General features: G+C 39.7%; 1 protein-coding gene and 1 pseudogene across 1 annotated transcript; both read left to right on the top strand.

Moving 5' to 3' along the window:
* The first annotated feature begins 3,590 nt into the window (after positions 1-3,590).
* LOC149224461 (uncharacterized) lies at positions 3,591-5,181 on the top strand (annotated as a pseudogene).
* Positions 5,182-10,818: 5,637 nt separating this feature from the next.
* On the top strand, positions 10,819-14,828 carry LOC149224460 (uncharacterized). The gene is made up of 7 exons (XM_089386119.1): positions 10,819-10,978; positions 12,003-12,076; positions 12,499-12,658; positions 12,860-12,884; positions 13,350-13,427; positions 14,423-14,594; positions 14,751-14,828. The coding sequence occupies exons 1-7, from the start codon at positions 10,834-10,836 to the stop codon at positions 14,826-14,828; spliced, it is 732 nt and encodes a 243-aa protein (XP_089242245.1). The 5' UTR covers positions 10,819-10,833.
* Positions 14,829-17,524: the final 2,696 nt, after the last annotated feature.

Below are 17,524 nucleotides of genomic sequence, written 5' to 3'. Positions count from 1 at the left end.
ACACTCCTCAAGTAGGCTAGAGTTGGAATTTATTGTGGGGAATTGAAGGGATAGGCAGAGATTCCAAGGTTTGGGGATCCGGCAATGACCTGGGGATAGCTGCAGAAATAGAAGATGAAGAAAAAGGGGTTGTGGCAGAAATAGGAAGAGGAGGCAAAGTGAAATGTTGGGATGTAGCAGCGTTAGGTTGGGGAGTTGGTGGTGATATGCCTTGTGTGAGAGCAAAATGATAGTCTCCCAGCATTCTGACACTAGCTGAACCTCCAACACGTGTGTTCAGCAGAGGCTTCGCCATTTTCGTTTTAGTTCTGTTGTGGATCTTGAACGATTCTTATTTGCTTTGTTAACTGTTTGTAGGTAACCTAACTGTTTTTGACATTTCTTATTGGTAGGTTAATTGTTATTATCCAAATTAGTTACTGTAGTTGTAAGGGGTTCACGCTTGAATGTGTTCTGTTTGACCTTGCAATAAGAATTCCGGGAAATATTTTGAATGCTTGCTGTTTGATGCCATTTCCATTCAACTGTACTGAGTTTTCAAACCATTTATTGCTATCTGTTTGGCATTGTCACCTCCAATTATGTTTTGATTTGGCAGCAGAAATACCTCTCCTGCATGTTTGATAAAACATTTAGTATTTCGTGGCTGTCATTATTTGTAAACTCAATGTTTATGTTAATCATTAAACCACTGGAATATATTAAGATGGGTCTATGTTATGGTCTTCTAGCAAATATAAGGGTCACTTGTATAAGCAAAGGGTAGATATCCTTGGGAATTTGGTCTATGTGAGTAATGGCTGAGAATTAGTATATATAGGAGATTATTATAGTCAATTCATATTTACTGTTCTATACTATCTAATAAAATTATGATATTTTGGGTTATAACTTATTAGGGGTTATATTCTCTTAGTATCTTAGAAATTGTTCTGTAAGTTATCATTATTATTATTCTTGGGAGCTGTACTCTCCATCTATATTTGTCTGTCAATCCTTGTCATACTTTTTTGAGTAATTTGGATCTTATGCTTTCAGAATGAAGCATTCCTAGAAGGGAGGTAATTGTTATGGCCCTCCAGTGAATTTAAGGAGTCCTGGAACTGGAACTACACTAGTAATGGCTGAGAATTAGTATATATTTGGTGTAAATATATGATATTATTATGATCATTGACATGCACAATTGTCTATGATCATTTGATATTGCAATCTTTTGGGTATCAGGAGTTATTCTCCTAGTATCTGAGGAGTCATAGTACAGCTTATCATTATTCTTCTTAGGAATTGTGCTCCTCATTTATATTTGACGTGTTCAGGGTTTATTATGTTCTTTTGGGTGTTTTGGATCAAAGTAGTCTACTCTGATGAAAATTCTATTGATTCCATATTAACAAAGGATCAAAGAGTACAACCAGAAAGATACTTGAACCAACATCTCTTCTAGAAAAATTCAACAATTCCAATTTAATAATCCTATCGGCCTCTCTTTGTACCTTTTGGGACAATTGCTAGTTAGGCCGATAGGCCTTCCTTTGAGTGAGACTTTCGTCGTCCTTTTGTTTCTAACGTTGACACCTGTCGTGCAATTTTTGTTTATTATCTTTGTCATTCTACCGAAAGCAACTACTGGAAAGTCGTATCCACTTACCTAGTGGAGTTGTAATTGACAACCAAAGTCGTATCCACTTACCTAGTGGAGTTGTAATTGACAACCGATAAACGCAAGAAAAATACACATGGTATATGCGTCGTTGTCATTCTTTAATAATGGAAAACAACAGTGTTGCTTTCTGCACCGTTTATCACGTTGGGGATGGATACGTGTAACATGCTTAGCATATATATCGTGAAAGTTCTAAAACTTTACCTTGAAAAGTCTGGCTGAATGCACTCCAACCGTTCCTGCACGTCTTCTAATAAACTCTATTCATTTGCGTTAAACTCATGAGTATCCCTGCTAGGAGTATGAAATGAGATAGATGCATCAGAAAAACATAAGCGTGCAATCCGATTAATGTATGCAGGCGAACGTAATGTATGCAGGCGAACGTAAGTGATGAATTCTGCGCAAGATCCAGAGGGGAATGCTGGCGATTTTAAATCTCGAATTATCAGATTAGTCTTCCTCAGCCCGCTGGCGTTGGGCGTGGTTTTTGTGGTGAGCTTGTTGGTCGTGCTATTCACAGCCAGAGGAATTGTGCCATATATCCTCCTCCCACTCCATGGCGGCGTATTTGTCTCTTTTGTTGCCTGGAAATTGATATCTACATCTTTGGGTAAATATTAATTTCTAATGAACCCTACTCCAGTATTCAGAAGATAGAGGGTATAGTTACCACTGTGTTCCTTTGAATGGAATGATTTTCTGTTGTAATTGTTGTATTGGGCTGACATGTTAATAGATCTGTAGAAAGCTTTGATGCGGTTGGAGGTGAAGAATTGTGGTAAATTAAAGCAGGTCATTTTTTCTTTTGCATCACGAGAAATAGCCATGTTAGCTTTATTTTGATCCGGAGGTCTGTTTGTTTACAGGCCCTTGGCAGCAGTCGGCAGCCCTGGCGATCCTTTTCTCTTTTATTTCAACTCCAGTTGGCGATCATTTTCTCTTTTATTTCAACTCAAGAGTTGTTTTCGCAACTGCCCGCATGACCTAAACGCAGATTAAATCTGCCTCTGCCCAATTGTTTGCAGGCGAGCCGTTGCAAAAAAGCAAAGCGCGAGGAGAAGGGAGGGGGCGGCCTTCTTCTTCTTTGTTTTTACGCTGCGAGGAATCGAACCCGCGACCGCCTCTTTATTCTTCTTTTCTGAATCGGCAGAGGTGCTTTAACTTCTTCTTCTTCTTCTAAGCTCTACTGCTACTGTGATCCTATGATGATGGCCATTCTTCGTTTGCTTATTCTTCTTATGTGTTTTGTTAATGAATTATTGATGAAGATGATGCACAGCTGAATGAGGGTATGATGGAGGTTGTTGCTCTGCTGTCCACTTCTTCATTCGAATCCTCGAGTCATATCATATCATGGAATGTAGCGACGAACCAATCATCTCCCAATCAAACGACCTTATTATCTGGAGCGATACCTGATCAGTACAGCCTTGTATTGTTGATGCAGGGTTTGCTCCATTCTCGCTGAGTTTTCTTTGCTCTGCAAAATAAATCATTTACCCATCTGTCGTGGCCATTTTCGGTTCAAAGGTTTTATCAGAGCCTTCCACCGCTGTTTGCAGGGCATTTCAAGTTCTCAGGGTGGAATTCGACCTGTCTGTTATCCGCCAGGTTGGCATTAACTAACCCTTTACCCACATTTTTTGGATCTACAAAAAGCCTTTTTAAATTTCTGTATTTCAGGCTCTGAATTGATCACGGTAGAACAATTTAGTGGTTAATTCTTCTCGGCCTTTACAGTCTGCAGTGGTAGGTTTTAGGGTTTTATTTTATGAAAAACATCTAATGCATTTTATCTTTAAATACTTGAAATCTTGTGTTGCTTATATCGCTTAAGTGTTTGGAGTAAGTCTGTTCTCTGTCTTATTTGTTTTACATTTCCTGTGCTAAAACGTGATGCAGATTCCTTCATTTCGCGGTCTAAAACGGTGTAGAAATGGCCGAGGGTCCAATGGCCGATATGTTTACAGTACAGCAGACCGCGGGTCGAGTACTGTGTTGTATGTGCGGTATTTCCATGCCACCCAACGCAGCAAACATGTGTGTTAATTGTATACGAACCCAAGTGGATATCACAGAAGGTCTACAAAAACACGTAACAGTCCTTCATTGCCCTGAATGTAATTCGTATTTACAGCCCCCCAAAACATGGATAAAAGCCCAATTAGAATCCAAGGAACTCTTAACATTTTGCATTAAGAGGCTCAAGAATTTGAACAAGGTTAGGCTTGTACATGCTGAATTCATATGGACCGAACCCCATTCTAAGAGAATCAAGGTCAAGTTGCGAATACAGAAGGAAGTGCTCAATGGGGCTATATTGGAACAGGCTTACGTTGTTGAATATGTTCAGCAAGATCATATGTGTGAACACTGTACAAGGGTTCAGTCCAACCCAGATCAGTACGTGGCTGTTGTGCAAGTCAGGCAGCATGTTAGCCACAGGAGAACGTTCTTCTATCTGGAACAGTTGATTCTCAAGCACGGTGCAGCTGCTCAGGCAGTCAATGTTAAACAAGTGCACGAGGGTGTTGATTTTTTCTTTGCTAATAGAAGTCATGCAGTTAGGTTTGTGAGCTTTTTGGGCAATGTGGTGCCTATTTTGAATCGCAATGACAAACAGCTTGTGTCTCAGGATTCAAAGAGCAATACATACAATTATAAGTACACTTTCTCTGTTCAGATCTGCCCTATTTGCAAGGAGGATTTGATTTGCCTCCCTCCAAAGGTTGCGGCAAACTTGGGTAACTTAGGTCCCCTTGTTCTGTGCACAAAAGTGAGTACCCATATTATGCTGCTTGACCCATTTACTTCGAGGCATGCTTTTATGGACGCGAATCAGTATTGGAGGGTTCCTTTTAAGCCTCTCCTTTCAAACCGGCAGTTGGCTGAATATATTGTATTGGATATTGAAGTTGAGATGGGTTTGACTACTGTGGGTGGTATCAAGTATTCATTGGCAGAGGCAAAGGTAGCCCGTGTTTCAGACTTTGGAAAGAATGACACTATTTTTACAGTGAAAACTCATCTGGGCCATCTTTTGAGTCCTGGTGACTATGCTCTTGGTTTTGATCTCTATGGTGCAAATACTAATGATGTGGATTTAGATAAATACAAAGGACTTAATCTTCCAGATGTGGTTTTGGTGAAGAAAAGTTACGAAGAGAAGCGCCAGAAGAAGCGGGGCAAGCCTAGGCCTTGGAAGCTTAAGACATTGCCCATGGAGGTTGAACCATCTTCCAGAGGCAGAATGGAGGATGCGAAGGAATGGGAGGACTATGAAAAGTTTTTGGATGAACTGGAGGAAGACCAGGAGATGCGATCCAAGATTGCATTGTACAGAAATGAAAATTATCAGCGAGCGGATACAGCGTCTATGACAGATGGTGAAGATGTTCCTTCTGTACCTTTGGATGAGCTTCTTGGTGATCTTACACTCGAGGATGATGAGCACGAAGATGAAGAAATGGAAGGCTAATTGTTAAAACACATTTCAGAAAATCACAGTACATTTATTACTCACTGTGAAAACCTTCATGCTCAAAATCAATGTGGTATCACAGCTACACAATGGTAGAGATATCATTTCCAACAAAAATCTTCTGCAGTTGATTGTCATGATGTGCAGACCTTTTGTCAGCCTATCAGTGGCATTTATTGGAGCTAGCATATTGAAGATTGGCGCAGCAGCATCAGTAATGATATGTTTGAGCTGTACATTTGAGTTAAGAAGAATTGCATGGCTTAATTTATTGCAGACACTAACATTGCTTTTCCATTAAATTATTGCAGTTGTTTGTATTTTTATTGCCATTATGATGCTTGGAAATCGTACTGTCATTTTGTACGTTGCACAGATGAATAGATTAATAGTATAATGTATGGATGTTGTATGCATTTGCCACATAAACACTGCAACAGATGAAATGATGCTTTAAGAATGCTGAGGTGACATTGCGTTTTTTATGTGCTGGATAAATTGTGTTTACTACAACTATTTTGCATCTGTTGGATACTTGTGTGGTTTTCCAATTGGTGTGGCTGCTGATTTTGTGGTTGTTCATTGCAAAATTTTGAAGAAAAGGCCTTCCAGGTGTAGAATTTGATGATGTCACACAAAGCATTTCTCCGGATTTGAGGTTCCTTACCACTGCTATTGAATCTGCCACTTCTGCTAAATTTGCTGCATTTTTATGAAAAGTTAAAATAACTAGGGAACCATTTTTGCTTTAGAATATGAAACATTGAAGAGACCACTCCAGAAGATGATGTTGCTGCCATCATGAAGAAGTAGTTAATGGTAATAAGAATACATTTCTGCTGAAAAAATCATCATTTTGGTTTGTTTTCTGGAGGCTTTTGTGACCAGATGCTGATTACACAAGTTCATTGTTGCTCCTATCCAATGACTACTATTGATGTTCGCTGTTATCTGAAGGCAACAGGTTGTCTCTTCAGATTCCAGGTATTCTTAAAACTTGATCATCAAAAAAACAAAGAGGAAAAAGTTGATGGTAGAGTTCGTTGTTGCTCCTGTCCTTGGATGCTATTCATGTTTACTGCTATCTGGAGGCAGCAGGTCGTATCTTCAGATTCACGGTATTCTTAAAACTTTATCATCAAGAAAACAAAGAGGAAAAATATGAAGGTATCGTATATGTTATTTTCATGCTGCTGATTGGAGAAAATCATTGCTGTTTGTAGCATTGGAAGATTGTTGGTACGATAAGAGAGTAAATTTATTAAACGGAAAGTGTTGTTTGCTTTGCTGGTCACACATTGAAACCTCTGGTTGACAGGGTGAAACAGTTCATTAAATGCTCTCACAGTACAACCAACAAAAACTGGGTTTTGGTGTTTGAAGTCAGGACTAGATTCTCTGTCCTTGCTTTTAAGACCAGTCGTATTTACTTTTGAAGCCTATTCGCCTTTACTTAACTCTTACCACCAATCCTGTTCAATTTACCAACCACCCATCTTCTCCTTCACCAACCTTACTTATTGCCTATTGCTTCAGTCAGGAAGAAGGATTTTTAGGGTAGGCACTATTAAACGCCTACCTTGTTTCCAAACAAACTATTAAGTATTTATTGGGTGGGGGGGCCTGAATAAATAGCACCTATTAGACCTATATCGTTTGCCTTTATGAATCACTTAGTGGGGACTGCGAGAGACTTATCTTATCAGGCCAGGATGAAACAACTTACCCCCTTCCTGTATTACTCCTAGGAGATGGAGTGCTGCCCTTACCAATTGATGAAGCCAGAAATAGTATGGTAGACATGGCATGCTATGAACCCTTTACTTACTACTTTCCCTTATGAATTCTTCTGGGCACCACGTATTATTAGTCCGGCCGAGCCTTGCCAATACCGATTCATCAATTTGAATCCACTACCTAGGAATACACCTATTTTCCTTTCTTTTAAGGTTGGTGGATCCCGTCCGGAAATGAAATAGCAGTACCTATCCCACGCACTAAGGCGATTAATTAAGCAAGTGGTAAGAAGGCAGATCTAGTTGTTCAGGTGGGTAACTACACAGGTTAAGGCATTAACTGAAATTGAAAGGCGGGTAGGGTTTGGATTCCTAGAATGCATTGGGTTGTTCTAATGGATGATATAGTATTTGCTCGGCATGAACAATAGGTAATAGTGGCACCAAAGAAGCATCCATATGAAAGCAAGTGTGATTCCAGACCTGTGAATGCTTTCTGGAAGCCCTTCCATCTGTCCCATCCGATCCAATGCCGTTATGGCAAGCACTAAAATGAAAGACAAAATACTAGCCAGTGGGTGCCCGCTAATTGATGAATCATATGGGCTCCTCCCTCGGCGGGAATAGTAGGTAAAGTGCTAACCTACCCAAGCAAGCCCTTCCAAGATCGAAGGTGGAGTAATGATAATATCAATGTGAAAGTGCCCAAGGCGCGTACTCAGAAGTTGTTCAGGCTGTAGTTCCTAGGCAAGTTAAAACGATTCAACGATCCAATACTGGTTGTTCCTTTCCTGTGCAACCCACTCACTCAACTTTCATTCATTCTTCCGGCTTTCCCAGCCAGGGCTTCCCTAAAAGCGAGGTAGGCATGGTATGGTAGGTAGGTGGGATGCTTGATTGACTCGCTAGGTAGATATGGTTCCGAGCCCGAGCTTGGCGGTCCTGAGCTTGACTTTAATCCTAGGCATGGTCCATTTTCCCCTCCCATTCTCGAGAAAATGTTCTTGCCACTTCTACTCACTGAAGCATCCTACCAATCGATCTTGTGCGAGTGGAAACAAGCGGATAGCTACGTACGGAATTTATTTATATTCTGGGTGGAACACTAAATGCCATCCTTACACTAATCGTTCCCAACCACTTAAAACCAAAAGCATTGTCAAACGCCACCATATTAGTTGAAGTGAGGGGGCTCCTAAAATTACCACTTCGACAACCCTGATGATACATACCTGTCAGACCCCAGATAAACAAAATCTTCTATTATTAAAATGTGCCTTTGGGGAGGTTTTTCTTAATCAACCGGACCAACCCAAACCACGTGCCACGAAACATACCCAGACAGGAGGACAATGAAGAATATGGCTCAACATGGAGGCACAAATCCGCCCTAGGAAAGGGAATAAGGCAGCCCTAAATATCCATTACAATCCTCCTCTGGGTGCTTTATATTGGCAAAATTCATACAAGCACAAATAAATAAACACTTATCCGGCCGGATGGAGGATTACTTGTTGGGTGGGATAATAACATAATGCTCATCCAATTTTCACACGGCCAAGGTTCAACATATAGGTGCTGATCGAGCGAGATATTCAGCCATTGGTTTGAACGGTTCAAATGGCCCTTATCCACCCAGTCTTCTCTTTCCTTCTATTTATAAACCAGGGGGTATCGGGGATACCCAGAACTTCGCATGACCTTTATTAATGACCTTGCTTGATATGACGACACAATTAGATCCAAGAAAGAGAGAGGCCCAGGGGGGAAAAGCAATGAACAGGTCCACTAAGAGGGGGAGGGGAGCAAGAGCCAATACACCGGGGAATGAATCCAAATTCGCTCGGAGGATTGGTATAAGGCTTAACGAAGTAGTAAGTGGAAAAAAAGTAGTGTTACTATGGGAGGTAGAATAATAGAAAGGGGGTGAGGGAAATAGAACTGTATTCGCTGTGGTATCCATGAAGAATTAGCGGTAGAGCGAAAGGACAGAGAAATGGATGAAATTTTGTCAATCGAATGAGAAAGGTAAGAGTCATGTAGGTATATGGATTTCTCGATTGAGGCGCGAAGCTATTGAGGGAAGGAAATATGGGTGCTATTAGCAGGTCACTCTTTGTATATGTAAATAAACTGGTTGTATCGCTATTGCTCTTACTGTATGACTGTGATATTCTGGCTAGGACCTTCTGGCTATAATTGGTGCTTATGAGCTCTGAATGAGTATGATTCTCAAATGTTGAATCATTGTATGTAACGCATCGCGTCATTCCTTCCATCCAATCCAAGCAGATAGAAAATTTCATTGTTCTGTACCGTTCAGTCCAGCCCAGGTAACCATTGTTCCATAGTGGTAAGTTTGGATATGGGGGGACTCTCTTTCGGTTATGATTGAACAGGTACTTCTTCTCTCTCATCTGTTGGGAACATGGGGGACATATCTTCTCCTCTCAGCCATGGATGGGGACTTCTCCTCTCGTGATCTGGCATACATCTCTCTCATCTGTTGAGAACCTGGGGGACATATCTCTTAATCTCGTATGTTGGAAACTAGGGAACTGAAGCAATATGCTCATATAGTAATAACTTAGTTCAATCTCTTCTGGTAGGAACGATGGGGAACTTATCTCTTGTCTGGTAGACTTCTCTTTCATCTGCTGTCACCCGGGCTCAATCAATATGCTCATCCAGTAACAACATGGTTTTCAATATCTTTCTTAAGGTGTGAAAATGGTAACATAATATCTCACATCTGGTGTGAACGAATGGGTTTTATGATTATTTACCAATCTGGTGTAACATGTATAAGCGTCGATGTATAATTACCGCATCCCGTGGTCAGAAGCGTCCACCCCTGTCTGTATGGGTTCCTTGCGTGCACCACATCCCGTGATTCGTTTCCTCTTTTCCAAATTCTGTGGACCCGCGCAGACACATCAGATCTCTCAGCAGATGACTCAAGAAGCCCCAACCACCGGCCCCCATCTATCTCTCCAACGGCATCCCGCTTGCCATCTATTAATAATCCCTCATCGGGTTGGACCAGCCCTCGCAAGCATAATGGGTAGGTGCAGCTTCGGCTTATGTCATTTTCGCCTTTGGGTTCAACCAGCTCCTAAGCTCCCCAGCTAATAAGCAAGCTAACAAACAATCTAGCAAGCGGCGAGGTTCCTGCTCACTAAACAACCTCAAAGCAATTTCTATTTATTCTCAGCAATTTCCGAGAACTTCCTGCTTTCTTCCACCATATCCGTCCGTTTTCTGCTCTTCCTCCATATCTGTCCGTTTTCTGCTCTTCATGTTCTCTGTTGTTTGACATCTACACAAATTTTCCTCTTTTCGCTTGACATCTGTTTCCCACATGTATCATTATTCCGGGTTTGTCATCAGCTTGGATTAGTTATGGCCGTAACCACCTTACCCCTAACCGCATTCTCGCCTCATTTGCCTTCTGCGTGCCCGGAGGAGCTCTGCTCACGACCGACGACATTGATGATTTGTGGCAGCAATCGCCTGTAAGTACTTGAATCATTCTAACATTAACCTGTTGCTCTGTTTTAGTTTTTTGTTGTTGCTCTGTTTTAGTTTTTTGCTGCTTGAAAGAGAAAAACTCGTTTATAGTGTTTCAAATTCGAGTTCTCTGTAGATTTTGCAAGTAATAGGATCGATTTATTCCATAATGCAGGATGGATAAGCTCTGGTAAGTCTACGAATCTTCTCAGGAATGTATAGGTTGGGAGGGTATTATCAGATTTACTAAATTCCGAGCTATTTCTAGCCACTTCACACCATGAAGACCCGAAAGCATGAAGTAGCTGGGCTTCCTGGAGAAAGCGGAAGGATACAGATGGAGCCTAAGAGTATTTTTGCTCGGGTCGAATTGGAGACAGGGAACCCATACCATTGCGAGATGCCTACAACCATTGCACAGAGATATCACGAAATTCATGGCAGATTCTTGCTGCAGCCAGCTATGCGACCGTCCAAACCCTCATATGGCACGTAATGTCTACGGGTTCATCTTCCTCCCAACAAATTTGTTAGCCTGGATGGTTCGGGATTATGGTAACAATGCATTAGCAGAGCTCAAGCGTAAGTATCAAAAGTTCTGTTGTTGTTTCTTTCGCTTCAATTATGAATTTCAAATGAAATTTAGCTTTTGAAAATGAAGGATTGGGTGTGTACCTTGATTGCACATTAGTTTAATGCTTTAATTCCGTCCATTACTAGCTTTTCGGACCGTTAAACTCGAAACTAGAAATTTCAAATCCTCTAAATATACTTGTTTGGTGTTACTCTAAACCTAAATTGGGTTTTACATTTTTTTGGTTGGCCCCATCTCAATGTTAGAAAGAAGGATTTGAGCTATTGTATGAAGCTGCTAACATTATTATGTGAGACTCCGGTAGGCCTGAACCCCTTAAGGGACAGGTTTTATCACTACAGCTAGCTACCTCAAACCCTTCTCCATAAGATTTGAACCTGAGACCAGATGGGACTAAACTCCAAATAAACCAACTGATGTACAGCTCATTGGTTTAAATTGGGTTTTCTAACTTGAATTCAAATTTCTCCCTGTGACCAAAATTGGGATCACAAACCTAGACCAAAATTGAGGATCACAAAGATACGAATGACCATGTAAGCATCGATGGCGCAGTGTGCATGATTATGGTATGCTGAAAAATACGACTGATTTCAAAATCTTGAAAGTTAAAATAGAAACATTATTTCATGCACTACCAGTTCTCAACGAAATAAGAGACTTAGTTCAAACCTTGAGACTCACTTTACAGCCCTCTACCACTATGGAAAACAACAAACTGTAGACCCTATAGGCTGCTAATAAGATGGAACACCTGCTGACCTAAGGATACTGATGACCCTTCACTGCACTTCGGGACATTTCACATGATTTTACAACTTTTAACTTTACTTAAATTCTCATAAAATCGTGAATTTTTCAAATAGCTCTTTAACTTATCTGCATCCATTTAGATTATTATTCTTTTGATATACATGTAATTACATTTGGCTTTGGAAAATGAACCTAATTTACATTGTATGTCGTTTTCTTCGTTATATATATATGAATTTGAGATCTTCGTTTTTACAGATTTGAAAGGCTGTCAAGGAGGTCATGACTGCTTAGGTACAGAAGGTGTGCTTCGAGTAAGCCTGGGCTGCTTTGTATCCAATTTTAAAATTTATATGCCTTACAAGTTGTTTGGCTTTTAAACACGTTGGATACCGGATTCTAATTTCTTGTCATGAGCTTTTTAAGTTTGAAGTGGCATCATGTCTTTCACAGAAGGTAAATCCGAATCAGTATCAAGGTCTGAATTTTCATGCAGAACTAACCACCCATTGGTTACAAACCAGATTATTTCTGGGGGCTTTAACATGCAAGTGGCCTTGGCAATTTTCAAATGCATAACCATGGCAACATAACTTACATAAAATCATATCCGCGTATCGATGCCATTTGACTATAAGTGGCACATGCGTCTCGGGCACTTCGTGCGATGTCAAGCACGTTATTTTCCCCAACAGTATTGGACCATAGCGATAGGCCTCTAGAGTCTGAACTATTTACCTTAACATCACCTCAGATATTTTATTTCGCTATGTTTCTTACAACAGTTGGAACTACGAAGTTGCATGAATGTCGTGACTCGTGGCATTCAGGATGGTGGCCCTTGAAGAGCCTTATGTGGATTGCTCTGATGGTGATCCCCTTTTTTATTCCATCTGCTTTTATTCAATTCTATGGTGAGTTTACTTAAAATGATTCTCAGCAATCTATTTCAATACCAAATCTGGTTCAAATTACCAATTTTTACTCTGTTTCTGCTTAAATTAGACAGGTTTCATGACTTTGTGGCAAATTGCAATTAGACATCAAAATTGTCCAAACATGGACTTCATAAAATGACATATCATAAACTAACGTCTTTGTAACTATTGATGCAGGTGAAGTTGCTAGATTTGGTGCCGGGTATGCTTCTCTTCTTTCACGTTTTTTGGATACAATGTGCCTTTTAAGTACACAAACAATCTGCTTGGATAAATTAACTTCTAGAGAATCAATTTTACATTTGCTGATTTGTAGAAAACAGTTGATGACAAATCCAGGGGTGGGGGTTGGTGATATTTTCACGCAATGTTTCACTAGTTCAGTGATATCTAACAGATCCCCCGTACAGCAATCACCTACGTCATCAAAATGTCTTTTGCAATTTTAACCTAAATACTACGACTAGATAACCTTTGTCTTCCAAAAGAGAATATGTAGATGCTATGCTATTTGTCCATGGTAAATTCAGGATTACATTGGTTACATTTGGGTGATATAGTTTGATCAATCACTAAATGGATATTATGGTTTCTATCTTATAGGCTAAAATTAATTGCTTGTTAAGGAATACTAACCAGGGCCAAAATTTGTCTCTTTTTTTGGTAGGATATTTCTCATCATACAACTTTTCAGTGTGATCAAGGGGAATGATTATTGGGTATTGGAGAAAAATGTTGAACGATGGTACAACTCTTTCCCCTCATGTTCACCGTTTTTTTTCTTTTAACTTCAAGGAAGATGGATATGTTAAAAAATTGAAGTTTGAATCCAAAATTTGTTTGGGAGATTTTTTTACCCTCAGTTTCATCCAGCTGAAGCCATCCCTAGATTGGACAAAAAATTCCTTTTACAGAGTGAAAAGAAAAGGAAAATTACTAGATGACGAACTGGTATTAATTATTTTAATGGGTAATATAACCTATAAGGAAATTCAAAAACATAGAAATAGTCGAGATGCAGATAAGGCATATGGCTATAAATACCTAAATTGAGATTCATATGGCCATTTATCATTTAGTTCCAATATGTAGATTTGGTTCAGAGTTTGCTTTCTTGGATCTTGTCAAAAATCAGGAGATAATAGAATCAAGAACATTTAAGTAGGATTAGAATAATAAAGCCCTGTCTATCTACAGATATACACACATATTTGCCTCATGACCATATCGACAAATACGAGAAGCATCCTTAGAAAGTGAAGAAAAGAGTAATGCAAAAGATGGGCGTTTACTTTGTTACTTGAAATCCCAACTTAAAATGCAGAACTTGCCTTATCTGTTCCACAGCTCGACACAGATCTATATATTGAATTGACATGCCAATGTACTAAATCTTAATTTTATAACTCATGGAAACATCGATTATAATGCATCCAAAAACATATTCAAATTTCCACCTCCCCTGTTTAAAAGCTATAAATCTAAGAGTTTTTTGTTCTTTAATTGAGATCCATTTTCTCCTTATCATGACATTTATTTTATCGCCCAGTTTTCGTATATGACATAACACTGATGAACAAAGAAAATTTATGGATTGCAGGTTTCTGTGGAGTGGTTTTTGAGAGATTGAATTCGGATAATCCACAGTGTTCATCTTTTTCTTTTTTGTCAAAAAAGAAAAAGATGAACACTGTGGATTATCCGAATTCAATCTCTCAAAGAAAATTTAATTTCACACAGTTGGATCCTAGTGATTACAATGTCAACGATGGCCTATGTTGCTTCCCTGGTTGGAATCATACTGATGTACATTTGGTATGCTCCAAAAGCATCATGCGTCCTGAACATATTTTTCATCACATGGACACTACTTCTTCTTCAAGTAATGACTAGCATCTCCCTACATTCAAAAGTAAGTTCCAATGACATAATTCACATGTAGTTATTAGTAAGTTGGTGATTCCTTATCACAAGTTCGTTTAGTTGAAGAGTTGTATCTGCTCCTCAGTGTAATTCTTAAACGATAAATTGCTAATATAGGAGAATTGTTTTGCTTTGCAAAATGCAGGTTAATGCAGGCCTTATGACATCAGGACTTATGGGGCTTTATGTTGTATTCCTTTGCTGGTCTGCTGTCAGGAGGTAACCACATTATATAATAGTCTTTTTCTATTTATATTTTTATCAACGTCAGCCACTTTCAGAGCCACTATAATTGAACTATTTTATCTGGTATATTCTAAAATACTTATATCACCCATTGGACCACAGATACCCCCATATGTTAACCACTCTAGCCTCTGGGTATGAGGAAGATTTTATATTACTAGGTAGTTTAGTTTCCATAGGCTAATTACTCTAGGTATGAAGCTTATATCACATGAAGTAGATAAGTGGACCAGTTTGCTGCTTTTGTTTTCCATTCATATTGCCCCCTATGGATGACAATTGTTGTAAGGTTTCAAGCCTCTATACCACTTGCTATTTTGTATCTCATGTTTCAGTATACATTCTTATTGGTATATGAATATATATAATGTGCATGAAATATGTGATAATTCAAACTATGCATTAATATCACGAATTCATTGAATGAACATAGTCGTGTACACTTTCATTCTCTGACTGACATCTGGATCTTCTGTTGTTTGACATCTGGCACAAATTTTCCTCTTTCCGCTTGACATCTGTTTCCCACATGCATCATTATTCCGGGTTTCTCATCAGCTTGGGTTAGTTATGGCCGTAACCACCTTACCCCTAACCGCATTCTCGCCTCATTTGCCTTATGCATGCCCGGAGGAGCTCTACTCACGATCGACGACATTGATGATTTGTGGCAGCAATTGCCTGCAACTACTTGAATCATTCTAACATTAACTTGTTGCTCTATTTTAGTTTTTTGCTGCTTGAAAGAGAAAAACTCGTTGCTCTGTTTTCTTTATTTGTTGTTTGACAGTTTGTTCGTAAAGAATCTGCAGGTAATAACCAAGGGGCGGGGAATTAGGATGGTTCGTGTCCTCAGTTATTTCTATCACGTTCGGGAACCAGAATCAGACGAAGAAGTCACATGGTTCAAAAATTGGTGTGATGAGGTTTTGGGAAACTGTCTGAGAAAGTTGATCGACCCTAAACCATATCGTGTCAGGAAGTTACAACTTGTTGCAACTGAAGATCGTCATTTAGAAAGCATACTGAGGAGGGTAGAGTCACCAAACCTGACATGGCTACGTTGGAACAACTGTCCCTTCTCTTGCCTGCCTCCCTGGATTCCGATGAAGAATATAAGGGTTTTAGAAGTGGTATGAACCAAATTGAAAAAATTGTGGCAAGCAAAATCTCAGGTTAGGGCTAAAGACAATTTTGTATTTATTCTCTTTTTTTACTTTGCCGCCCTAATTTATGGTAGATTGTTGCTGCAATTGCTATACTAGCACAGGCTCTCGAATGCATTTGAAGGGTTTTGTAGATAAAGGCTAACATCTCTGTATTTTTCTTACTGTTGAAAGATGAATATTGTGTGGCAGGCACCTCTGGAGTTGCAGGAGCTACATGTTTATGCTCCTCTTTCAATGTTCCCAAAGTCCATTGGACGGATGAAGCACATCGAAAAGATTGTGGTGACTTGTATGTCAGATTTGATTCATCTCAAAACTTTACCAGAGGAATTCTGTCATTTGTCCTCACTGCAATACTTGCACCTAAGATGCCCAGATATGAAGTCGTTGCTTGATTCTTTTGGGTCGCACCTTAATCTCTCTCGTTGTCGGAGTTTGCACGGGCTTCCAAATTCCTTCGGGAATTTAATTCGACTTAAATATCTGAATTTGGAATATTGCTCCGATTTGACCTTGTTGGAGGAAACATTTGCAAATATCAAGACACTTGAATATCTAAACCTTTCAGACTGCAAGAGTGTGGAAGTGTTGCCTCGCCAAGTTGCACATCAACTGTCCCTGGAAATATTAATCCTGTCAGAGACAAATTTAAAAGAATTGCCTGGGGATATTGGAAACCTAAGCAGTTTGGAAGAATTTTCTTTGGGAAATGCTTTGTTGGAAATGCTGCCCTGTTCTCTTGGTCACCTGAGCAGCTTGAAGAAGTTGTGGGTTTGTGATTGCCCAGAATTGAAATCTTTGCCCCATTCGTAAGATCAATCAAAATAGAAACAACTTGATCACAAAGCTTACTATCCATCTCAATGATCAATGCCTCATGATATGCTTGCTTGTTGTCCTTCGCTGCATAGATTTGAGGAATGCTATGACCAATATCACCAAATGTATGTGCCTCCTGAGCACTGTAGATCTGGGGTCTACTATGGTACTGCAGGAAATCCTTCTTACGGTGATCCTTACCACATATCCAACACTGCAATGGTTCCCTACCACCGCCTCTAGCCTGGTGCTCTCCATGTCCCTTCTCAATTGTATTAAATCTCTTGTAAGGAACTGCATTTTCTTTCTCACTTGCATCTTGAGGTCTTCCTTGCTTTGGTGGCCAGTTTCCTTTAGCTTTCTCATTTCCTTTCAAGTCACGCTTCGGCTCAAATTTGTGCTTCGAACCAATGCCCTGTTGGCACCATTCTAGTATTCCCACTCTGTCTGCCCTTGTAACATGTGACCAGGGCAATCCCGACTACTGGAAATTGGTCAATCTACTCTGAAATATATACCACGGTAATGGGCACATGCCACGGGGTCTTCTGCTACTGTAAGCATTACTTAAAATGCTCTATCACTGTATAGCAATTCTGTCTAAAGTGTAACAAACCTTAATGATGGTCACACAGGCTTACGTTGAAGCAAGCTCTTGAGGATAAACTGCCCTATAATTGTATAT

Source organism: Pinus tabuliformis, chromosome Q, assembly GCF_031772625.1.
Source record: "Pinus tabuliformis cultivar Carrire ecotype Pingquan chromosome Q, CPIR1, whole genome shotgun sequence".
NCBI classification, from domain to species: domain Eukaryota; kingdom Viridiplantae; phylum Streptophyta; class Pinopsida; order Pinales; family Pinaceae; genus Pinus; species Pinus tabuliformis.
Note: the sequence above shows the minus strand (reverse complement) of the source record. Positions and strands in the feature narration are given on the sequence as shown.